The sequence below is a fragment of the Neovison vison genome, chromosome 3 (genome assembly GCF_020171115.1).
Source record: "Neovison vison isolate M4711 chromosome 3, ASM_NN_V1, whole genome shotgun sequence".
NCBI classification, from domain to species: Eukaryota; Metazoa; Chordata; class Mammalia; order Carnivora; family Mustelidae; genus Neogale; species Neogale vison.
The window spans coordinates 43,489,361-43,501,391 of record NC_058093.1 but is presented as its reverse complement, the minus strand read 5'-3'; the positions used below and the strand labels follow the sequence as shown (position 1 = coordinate 43,501,391).

Below are 12,031 nucleotides of genomic sequence, written 5' to 3'. Positions count from 1 at the left end.
AATAACTTCAGAAAAATAAGTATTATTTCTCTAAATGTTTGGTAGAATTCCCCCTGGGAAGCCATCTGGCCAGGGTCTCTTGTCTGTTAGGAGATTTTTTTTTTTTTAAGATTTTATTTATTCTTTTTTTTTTTTTTAAGATCTTATGTATTTATTTGACAGTCAAGTAGGCAGAGAGGCAGGCAGAGAGAGAGAGGAGGAGGCAGGCTCCCTGCTGAGCAGAGAGCCTGATTCAGGACTCAATCCCAGGACCATGGGATCATGACCTGAACCAAAGGCAGAGGCTTTAACCCACTGAGCCCCCCAGCGACCCTTGTTGGGAGATTTTTGACGACTGCTTCAGTTTCCTTGTTGGTTATGGGTCTGTTCAGGTTTTCCATTCCTTTTGTTTCAGTTTTGGTCATTTACAAGTTTCTGGGAATGCATCCATTTCTTCCAGATTGCCTCATCTGTTGGCATATAGTTGCTCATAATATGTTCTTAAAATTATTTGTGTTTCCTTGGTGTTGGTTGTGATCTCTCTTCTTTCATTCGTGATTTTATTAATTTGAGTCTTTTCTTTTTTGTTTTTGGTAAATCTGGCTGGAAGTTTTTTGATATTGTTAGTTATTTCAAAGAACCAGCTCCTAGTTTCATTAATCTGTTCTACTGTTCTTTTGGTTTCTATTTCATTGATTTCTGCTCTAATCATTATTTCTCTTTTCCTGCTTGGTACAGACTTTATTTGTTGTTCTTTCTCCAGGTCCTTTAGGTGTAAGCTTAGTTTGTGTATTTGAGACTTTTCTAATTTTTTAAGAAAGGCTTATATTGCTATGTGCTTCCTTCTTAGGGCCCCTTTTGTGGCATCCCAATGGTATGGAACAGTTGTGTCTTCATTTTCATTTGTTTCCATGAATTTTTTAGTTCTTCAACTTCCTTGTTGATCCATTCATTCTTTAGTAAGATGCTCTTTATCTTCCAAGTATTTGAGTTCCTTCCAAATTTCCCCTTGTGACTGAGTTCAAGTTTCAAAGCATTGTAGTCTGAAATATGCATGGAATAATCCCAGTCTTTTGGTACTAGTTGAGACCTAATTTGTGCCAGTATGTGATCTACTCTGGAGAATGTTCCATGTACACTTGAGAAGAATGTGTATTCTATTGCTTTAGGATGGAATACTTTGTATATATCTGAAGTCCATCTGGTCCAGTGTGTCATTCAAAGCCCGTGTTTCCTTGTTGATCTTCTGCTTAGATGATCTATCCATTGCTGTGAGCAAGGTGTTAAAGTCCCCTATTATTATTATTTTATTATCAATATGTTTCTTTAATTTTGTTATTAATTGGTTTATATATTTGGCTGCTCCCAAGTTAGGAGCATAAGTATTTATAACTGTTAGATCTTCTTGTTGAATAGACTCTTTAAGTATGATATAGTGTGTCCCTCTATATCCCTTACTAAATTCTTTGATTTAAAATCTAATATTCTGATAAAAGGGTTGCTACCCCAGCTTTCTTTTGATGTCCATTAACAAGATAAAAGGTTCTTCACCCCCTCACTTTCAATCTGGAAGTGTGTTTGGGTCTAAAGTGAATCACTTATCCATCAACAAATGAATGGATAAAGATGTGTGTGTGTGTGTGTGTGTATATATATATATATATATAGGAATATTACTCAGCTATCAGAAAGGACGAATACTTACCATTTACATCAATGCAGATGGAACTAGAGAGTATTATGCTAAGCAAAATAAGTCAATCAAGAAAGACAATTATCATATAGTTTCACTTATATGTGGAATATGAGAAACACTGCAGAGGATCAAAGGGGAAGGGAGGGAAAACTGAATGGGAAGTCAGCAGGCAGGGAGAAAAACCATGAGAGACTCTTAACTATTGGAAACAAACTGAGGGTTGCTGGAGGGAAAGGTTAGGGGGATGAGATCAGTGGGTGATGGGCATTGAGGAGAGCATGTGATGTGATGAGCACTGGGTGTTACAGGCAACTGATGAGTTATTGAACACTACACCTGAAACTTATGTTGTACCATAGATTGGCTAATTGAATTTAAATTTTTAAAAAATACCCAAACTCCACATAAATGCAACATTTTGCATTTATGAAAGACAATATTTTGTTAAAAATTCCTTGCATGACTGCAGCCACCCAACTGGAGGCAATTGACCCTTTTGCAAGGCTCATATTCTGCACCATGATCAGCAGAAATCATCCAACTGCCCCCATCTGTCTTTGTCCCTCTCCTTCTCCATGTTCCATTGCTGTGAACAAAAGAAGAGAGACCTCTCACTGCTCACAACCCACTCCACTGTAGTCCCCAACTCAGTCCCCCGCCACTCAGTATTTTGTGCTGACTCCTCACCTAATTCCTCCCCAGGAATTGTTCCAAGTCTAAAGGAGCTGCTCCATGCAAAGTCACACCACCCACCCAGGCAGCTGCATCCAAGGATAGCCATGTTTGGGTACAAAGACCCAGCCCCCACACTGGGACATCTCTGAAGCATTCTCCTAGCTACTGGGCTCCCTTTGAGGTCAGCTGACATCTTACATCCAATTGCATCACAGCTCACTTACATCAGCTTCTCTGTCCATTGCTGCTTCTCTCCCTCCATCCCTGTGGGTGGTGTTCCCACAGGGAACCTGCACAGCCTCCATCTGAGTGTTTCCATAGAACCCAACCCACAAGGCCACGTGTCGCCCTACTGCTCTGCTTGTGCCCCAAATCTTCTAACTTGTTGCAGAAAAAAATAAGAAGAGAGCTTACTTCTTAGTTAATTTTTAAAGCCCTCCTCTCACTCTGCAAGATAATTTTGAAGCCGTGCCAAAGAATAAGGACAATTGGAAGAATTTCAATTTTATTCTAAGCATTCTCTTCCTCTAAATATGCATTAGGGAGTTTGACACTTGCTAATTAAAAATTCACTGTTAATGAAGCTTGTTCCATAAAAATTCTGAAATTATCAGCTATACAATCTGGTCTTTGTTGAGTGAAGGTATTTTATTAACTAGATATTAAAGAGTCATTTAATGATGAACAGTTTGAGACAAAAAGAGATCTCCCTGATATGAGGAAGTGGTGATGCAACATGGGGGCTTAAGTGGGTAGGAGAAGAATCCATGAAACAAGATGGGATAGGGAGGGAGACAAACCATAAGTGACTCTTAATCTCACGAAACAAACTGTGGGTTGCTGGGGGGAGGGGGGTTGGAAGAAGGGGGGTAGGGTTATGGACATTGGGGAGGGTATGTGCTTTTGGGTAAATTGGAAGGGGAGATGAACCATGAGAGACTATGGACTCTGAAAAACAATCTGAGGGGTTTGAAGTGGCGGGGGGGGGTGGGAGGTTGGGGTACCAGGTGATGGGTATTATAGTGGGCACAGCTTGCATGGAGCACTGGGTGTGGTGAAAAAATAATGAATACTGTTTTTCTGAAAATAAATAAATTGGAAAAAAAAAAAAAAACATAGAAAACAACTCCTAACCATTAAAGTGTTATTAGGAAATAAAAAAAAAAAAAAAAAAAGAGAAGTTTGAGTACATCAGCATTTATGAAGTAGTTGCAAATGAAGGGCAAAATCCTTCACAGTTACTTAGAACTGAATTTATTCTTGATAGGTATATGTCTACACAGTAACAATGTGATCATAAATGGTAATTTCTAATGAAATCAATATATTTACATTATATTGCTACTCATACTTGAGGTCAGATTATCTCTTTTATTAACTTTTAAAAATCTTATTTTAGAATCAATCCCAAGGCATCTAGAAGCATTCTTGAGACAAGCTGCTCAAAATCTTTGTATGAGAATTGGTATTTTGACCTGTAGAAAAAGCATCTATTATTCATCCTGGGTAAAGGGTAAGGCAGAGGAGAGAGGAAACTAGTTTTGTTTAGCTTACATAACTGACTCACCCCTACTGTTTCACTGCAGCACAGCTGTGGAATTATCCTTCAGGTATTTTTATAAATTTGGTCATTTCTCAATCACCAGTCCATATATAGTCAGAAAACTTGGTAAAGACCTCCTATTAAAAACAAAAAACTGAGGATTATCTGAATATTTCCACTCACCTCCATAAATGAAAAATAGACTCTTGTCAAAATATCATAGGAGTACAACTTTTGTCAGTCCACAAGATGGCTACAAATGAGCCTAAGTGGCCCCAGAGGGGCTGTTGACCTGCGTCTGGTGGTGGGTAGATCTGAAGGCTGGACAAGGACCAGGAACTACAGGCAGGATTCCAGGCAATTGCTGAACCAGAAAACCAGAAGGCAACTTCAAAGCAAGGATGGCAGACTCTAGGGAGGGGATGTGATATGGGGCTGGGAAAGCTTGGAACAGCCATGGTTGTTAGGGCAGAACCTGCTGGAGGAGACAAGAGTCATCCCTGGGGTAGTGACTTGAGCAAACCTGAGTTGTGTGAGTTGTAGTCTAAGGTTTGTGGTTTGTGGCTATGGTTGGGATGGCCTGTGGGTGAGGGAATAACCAAGACAGGGAAACCAGTAGATCCAGGCTTAGATGGGAAGCAGGGTTAATACAAGTCCATGTCTCACCCAAGGACAAGTGTGGGCCAGCAGCCATAGCCCCTGAGAAGTTTGCATCCACACACATGGGAGGATGCATTTAAAGCCAAATATCATTTACGAGGTTGAGAGCAAAGCAAGTGAGTTCTATTCACCTCGTTGATTTTTTCTGAAAATAATGAAGAAGGAAAGGTACATCCAGCAGGTGGTATGAACATCTGGGCTCATAGGGAGCAGCAGAGTAACAATCTCTCTAATCACAAAGACCCATGGTTATGCTTTTATGACTTCACCTCCCACCTCAACCCCTTCCTGGGGTCACCTCCATCTGAATAAATGTGTCTTGGAGTGATCTGCCCAAAACCTCTCTCCCTCTGACCCTAGTGCAGCAGGAGAGAGCTCCTCTTAGATACTCTGTTATTCAGGACTCAGGATTAGTGAGTGTCCCTATAGAATCTTAAGACACTTGAGCCTGAAGGTAACTAGAAGGAAGTTTAAAGGTGAGAATTTGTAGGCTTCAGTGTCCCTGCTTGGATTTACAATTTACTGTGGGGCTGACAGTAGGAGAAAAGAGAGGGTCGAAGTAAAATAAAATAAAGTATAGTAAAATAACTATGGGGCACCTGGGTGGCTCAGTCAGTTGGGCATCTGACTCTTGATTTCAGCTCAGGTCATAATCTCAAGGTCACAAAATCGAACCCCGGGTCAGGTTCTGCACTCAGGGGGAAGTCTGCTTAAGATCCTCTTTCTCCCTCTCTCACTGCCCCCCTTCCCTTCCACCCAGCTCACATGCATTTTCTATCTCTGTACAAAAATTAAAATAACAGTGGCTGGTAATCTTACATTCATTTGACCATTTCAACAAAAAACTTTGCAAGCAATTTAACATTGGAAGCATGAAAGTCTTCAATTTCATGTCTAGATCCATCCAGTGACCCTGTATACTGAGATGCTGAAGGACAGAAGCCAAGAGATTGGTCTAGGGGTTTTCACCTTCAGAGCTAGTAAAGGGAAAACATAAAAGCACCGTAAACACCTTCAAAGATGGGCTTTACAAGAGTTAATCTTTTTACCCCTAGACAAGAAAAGGAATGTCTATCTTGTACTTTATTCAAAAATTAACTCAACAAGTATTATGGACTCACATGTAAAACCATAAAACCTTCAGGTAAAAAGAGGAGGAAAAATATTTTCAGGATCTAGGGCTCTGCACACAGTTCAACTTGACAACAAAAGGTGTCCATAGAAGTGAAAGATTGATAAATTGGACATCATTTTAATAAAAAATAAAAAAAAAAACTTTGGCTCTGGGAAGAGGATGAAAAGACAATCTACAAACTGGGAGAAAATGTTTGCAAGTTATAGATCTAGCAAAGGGACTTGCATCCAGAATATATAAAGAATTCTTAAAATTCAACAGCAAAAAAAATTGTCTTTCTTTTGGATCTTTGGTTTGCTAACCATCTCTAAAAGTGTTAAGGATCACAGGTAAGGAGATCTGTGTTAAGACTCTGTGATAGAGGGGAATGCTAGTGTCAGGAGGACATTCTCTGCAAACCAATAGCCATCTTTGCAAATGTGCTTTCAGTATCAAAGTTACACCATTAGCCTAACAAGTCAGCTATGTGGACCTCTCTTTGGCTTCAGGAGCCAGAAAAGGAGCACTGTGCAATCCTTACAATCCTTTTCTCTTTGTTATTTTTCAAGCTATATGTTAAACCATTTGGAACTATTTTAAGTGGATTTTACCTGGCCAGAACACAGGATCATGTGAATACAGAAGAGTCCTCTACATTCTAACTTCATGCTGAATCCTGGGAAGAGCCTAGTACCCGCATACAGCACCCATTAGCTTTAAAAGCTTCTGTTTGTCCAAGGGGCCACCCAGCCTTTCTGTGATCCCAGTGCCCCTTCTCCAGCAGCCTGGCCCAAGGAGGTGCTCCAGACTGAACCACTGAGCCAACCACACTCTTATGGTATTTTAGGGGACTTCAAACGAAACTTTGTACTACTTCACAAAGATGGAGACATGAGTGTTGTGAATTTCCAGAGGCTGTTATCAGGAATAAGGATGTCATCATGGAAACATCCATTCTGAGCATGTTCTGTGTCCACTGAGGGGCAGTGAGAGGGGAAGATAAGAGGAAGTGAGAAGCTGCTGATCTCCAGAGGAAACAGACACCCTTAACCTAGGAAACAGAGACCCCAAGGATAGACTGCCTGAAATTGTATGTAAAGTTTTATGTGAAAATGCATTCCTCTGAGAAGAAATTATGTGAGTTTTCTTTACATTTCCTTCTGTCTGAAATGCTCAAAAACCACTACTTCCAGAAAGGAGAAGCACTCCAAATCCCAAAAAGGCATGAGTAACTTTTTTTTTTTTTTTTTTTTAGTAGCTTTGAGTCTTAATCTCAATGAATGGAGAGAAAAGTGTGAGTAGAGAAGTAAAATGACATTCTAAATGCAAGCTTGAAAATAGGAGGTTTTGTTTGTTTTTTGCAACGAGCTATCACTTTTTTTGATGCATTTTTATTTTAAAATATAGTTAATAGTAATGAGAGCTCCTGGGCCAATTTCTACTTCTGGATCTGGAATTGACGTATAATTTCACTCCTAGTTGAGTGGGAAATGATCAGCCTCTTCCCAATCACAGAAACCCCACCCCCACCCCAAGGACACAGACCCCAAGGGAACCATCAGATTATCTGAAAGCCACTGAGTGACCAGTCTGACATTTGAACCTGCAAGCTGCTGGAGGGCGGCGGAAGGACTCAGGCTGGGAATCAGTTTTCAGAGCAAAGAAGGAACCAGACCATCAGACAACAGACCAGACTCAGGGCTTGGGGTACCCCAGGAGAGGTGACTGAAATAGGGGCACTTCAGTGAGCCTGCAGGTGGAGCTAAGTTTCTAGAACCATCCATGCCCTGGTTGGTGGACACCACGCTCCCTGCTCAGACTGGCCAGCAGGGAAACTTCCCAGGGGGGTAGGCAAGTTCATAAACCAGGAAAGAGCCTGTGTGCCTTACGATAGCCCTGTCGTCAGGATGTTCACCGTGTACTGTCTCGTCCAGATAGGTAGGGCAGCTCTGTAATTAACAGAAATCTCATTCTTCTTCAACAGGAAGAAGATGAGGGCTGGAAAATGTCACCAAGTGTTTTCCTTCCCACGATGGAAGAAGGAAATAACGTGTACAAAGGTTGGTTTAGGAGACCATGCGGGGCCCCCTGGGAGTTGCCCGGCCCACCCAGCATGACCCCTGGCCCCGCACCCACCCCGTGAGGGCCATAATTAGGCGCTCAGTAGGGAGAGGCTGAAAACACGCAGCTCATGGCCCAGACCTTCCGTCCATCTCTATTTTAAAATTCCTTCAAGACGCCTAAAGGCGTAGGGTTGGTAAAAGACCAGATATGAATAGTACGAGAACACAATCGAACCCTCCATTCTGTTTTCAAACTGTAGGACGTCAGCTGAACATTCTCTTGCTGGGAACGAAAGGGATTGGCCTAGATTGTTTAAATTAAGAAAATCAATACCAGATGTACAATAAGATATTCTAATCCTGTTGGACAAAGACAGGTGCCCGCAGACCGACACAGAGTTCTTTTGTCCATTGTTCAGCATAATTAGCATAGTAGCTAGAATATGAGGGGAGCTGCAAGTGTAGGAATTAGTCTTTCAGACATTTCTATTACAGTTTACTGGAACAATTACCCAGCTCCTTTGGCTTCACTCCTCTCTCAGGATGAATCTCAACACTGAATGACGGGCCACGATGACCCCGGGCATTGGTCCTCTTTGGTAATTGCTAAAAAATGCAAAAAGGACATGGAGTAGGATATTTCCAAACGTCAGTCACACATGGGCTTCCTCCCTGACTCTGGTCTTATCTGGACAGCAGTGGTACTGTTAATTACTTAACATATTTTTTCGGTGACTCATGGTTTTTCCCCAATAAACTGAGCTTCACCCTTAGCCGCAAGATCCATGTCGTTTCAGGTCTGAGTTGCTAGTTGTATGAAAGAAAAAAATCCGTGCTCCACCCGAAATTCTTTGACTTTCCACTAATGGCGAGGGTCCCACCCTGCACATGGTGCTGAACCAGGACGGGGGGGGACAGGGGACATCACCAGGACTAGCAGCTGTTTTAATTGGGGAGGAAGGAGGTCAAAGCAGTAACCTCACGTTATTAGATGCCCAAAGCACACAAGCCTCTGTGTTTTCCATGCTCATCTCATTTGATCTTCACGACAATGGCAAGAAGTGACCCAGCGACCCCTCTATTGGCAGGTACTGTTAGAACACATGCTGCCACTCAAGTCTCAAAAGTCACATCTTTTTTTAACATTTTATTTAAATTCAAGTTGGTTAGCATATAGTGTATTATTAATTTCGGGGACAGAGTTTAGGGATTCATTAGTTGCATATTAACACCCTTGCTCATCACATCATGTGTCCTCCTTAATACCCATCCCCCAGTGACTCCATCCCTCCACCCACCTCCCCTCTAGCCACCCCCAGTTTGTTCTCTGTGGTTAAGAGTCTCTTATGGTTCTTCTCCTTCTCTGGTTCCGTCTTATTTTATTTTTCCTTCCTTTCCCCTATGTTCATCTGTTTTGTTTCTTAAATTCCACATGTGAGTGAGATCATGTTGTATTTGTCTTTCTCCAACTGACTTATTCTGCTCAGCATAACACCCTCTAATTCCATCCACATTACTGCCAATGGTAAGATTTCATCCTGTTTGATGGCTGATTAATACTCCATCATATATCTATACTACATCTTCTTTATCCATTTGATGGACATTGGGCTCTTTTTATAGCTTGGCTACTGTGGACCGCTGCTATGAACATTGGGGTACAGGGGCCTCAAATCATTATAAAGCAATCACTATCAAGACACATTCATACCCTTATGACTTCATCTTCATTCAACAACCTCTGTGTCCAGTGTGCCAGGTGCAGGGCAACCGTGGAGATACAAAAATGGTGCCCACCATCAACCTACTCACAACATACAGGGTGTGGCAGAGATGGATGGGACGGGCCAGGGGCACAAGTTGAGTGGCTTGTGCAAATTAGGCTGGCGGCAACAACACCCGAGGGTCAGCTAGGAGCTGCATGCATCCCACGGCAAGGTCACTGGTGTGCCGTGGATGCCACAGGAACCCAGGTGTGTTTGCAACATAACCAACCTCTTGTTCACACGCTTTGTGCCACATTTCTTTTGCTCTTTATAGACCCCTCATAGCTTCATATGCTACACATCCATCACCAACCTCCAAGGTCATTGTTTGCACCTTCTAACACATCAGGTCACTGACCCACTCATGTTCTGCTGAAGTCCTCTTTCAGGCAACAGTTTCCCTCAGTGTGTGGAGGGCCTGGCTCCCTCTGAAATAACTATCAGGAGATAATAAGGGGAAAGACAGGAAGGTGAGAGACAGCCAGGCCTTCCTCTGCCATTACAGGAAGTCAGGGTCTCCCATCTCAAACTCAAAAATCAAGAAGTAGCAGTGACACAGCTCGAAACAGAGACACAGCTCGAAAAGTTCTTGGGAAGCTGGACCGCTTCACACTGGCTTCACACCCTCCTCTCGTGGGCTCCATGCTCTTCCACCAGCAAGCTAGTCCGTTCCACCTCAGAGACCCGATGCTGTCCATTCCCCTTGCCTGGAATGCTGTCCCTGCAGGCCTTCCCCAAGACCTTTGTGGGCTGTCTCCAGCCTCACCCTGTGCCCACCCTATTTTACTCACCTCCATCTAAGGGGATGGGGGTGTTCCTTGCTTCCCCATGGGGGGACGTGGTCCCAGACTACAAGGCCCCCCACTGTCTGCCTACTCTGAGAACAGTGCCTGCTCCACAATCAGGCTCCATCAAGTCATGAATTAAACTTATGCATACATCAGATTTGCAGATAAATCTGAAATTATTCCTCACAATTTAAATGAATGAATGAATGAAAACAGGAATGAATGCCGTTGGGCAATTTCTCTGGAAGGCAGAATTAGACTGTTTTTTGTTATAATCCCTTCCATCTTATCAGACTCAGTCTAAAACAATGTGCCTGTATTATTTTGATAAAAGCAAAAATTAACTTGGGGGAAATCTGACGTTCCCGTGGGAAACCAAGGCTTGCGACCTGCTGACCCACTCGGGAAAGCTCTTGAGACTTTCCTCACCGTTTGTGTAATATGTTTCCATTACGCTGTTTGTAGAATATCTGTTTCCATTAAGGTTAAGAAAAAAAAAAAAAAAAAAAAACCAGGCGGTGGTCACTTGGGAGCAGGAAGTGTGAAGGACCATTTTCCTAGTTGGGTTTGTGGCGTTTCCTGTGCTATCTGCCAGGTCTCTGGTCTTTTAAAGAAATTAAATGTCTTCATCTTAGAAATCTTTTCTCAAAAATCAAAGGTTTTCCTTTTCAAATAAGACATTAGCATTTTAATCACCCCCCTACGTGAGAAACTGCCCTGGCCAGCTTTTCACACTCTGTGGATGAAAGCTCCTGGGGCAGTTGTTAGTGCTTTGAGGACCCTGAAAAGCTTCCTGCATTTGTAAATGTCCATGAAATTCTTGAAGGGATTGAGAGGTGCCCTGTGCCGAAGTGTCATGAGAAAAGCAAAATTTCCGCGCAAAACCAGGACCATTCAAAGGGCGGTCGAGGTGAAATCAGCAAAGGCCACTAAGTACCGCTTTATTCGTGAGACACAGTTACAACCGCAGAATGAGAATTTGCTGCGAGGTGCTTTTACATAAATAATCGCCTCGTGTTCCTTCCTGTTCAATAGTCTGTGTCCCTTTCTTTAGGAAATGCACTGCTTCCAGATTTTAGCAAGTCTGTCTAGTGAGAAAGCAAAGTAGCTACCTCGCCTCAGCAAAGCGATTTTGCTTTAAAAATATCTTAATAGAAACAGGTGAGCTTTGCTGTGGGAGATTTAATGATCGTGTAAGGGGGACATCTGGTAAACAAGAGTTACTGGTAAATAGCATGTTTTAACACGTTTAAACCCTTCATAGTGTTTTCAAGGGGGAAGAGCCTACAATTTCAAACATGGAAGAAAAATCATAGTTTTCACACATTTTAAAGTTTTCCACAATTTAAGTTCATGTGCATTTCAGAAAAGGCACTCTGAAAGGACAGTTACCTTCAAATAAGGGAAATGTAAACTACTTAGTTCTTCCGTAAGTGAACATGCACCTTACAGACCAACCACAAAATCCACCTGCTAGGGGGTTCGGGGCCAAGAATAAACTCAATTAATGACTTAAAACGTGTTTTACATCAATGGACTGACATAGGCAATTCATGCAATGCAGTATTTTTCATTACCTGACTGTAAAACACACTATGGGCTTCTCTGGTTGGCACTCAGTCACAGGAGTGATTATTTAAAATAACAAAAATTCAGCTCCTAGCTTTCTAGCAATTTCCTGCGTGCCCACTCCTGTCAAAAGTGGCCTCCATCCCATCTGTTTTGGGTCGTCTCCCTCTTGGTCTTC

General features: G+C 42.3%; 1 protein-coding gene across 2 annotated transcripts in view; it reads left to right on the top strand.

Annotated features, from left to right (window-relative positions):
* IQCA1 (IQ motif containing with AAA domain 1) overlaps nt 1-12,031 on the top strand; it is a 151,252-nt gene that overhangs the window by 77,981 nt on the left and 61,240 nt on the right. For both annotated transcript variants that reach the window (XM_044241907.1, XM_044241906.1), the window contains exon 9: nt 7,652-7,727. In XM_044241907.1, coding sequence (XP_044097842.1) covers nt 7,652-7,727 — 76 coding nt within the window. The remainder of the gene's footprint in view (nt 1-7,651; nt 7,728-12,031) is intronic.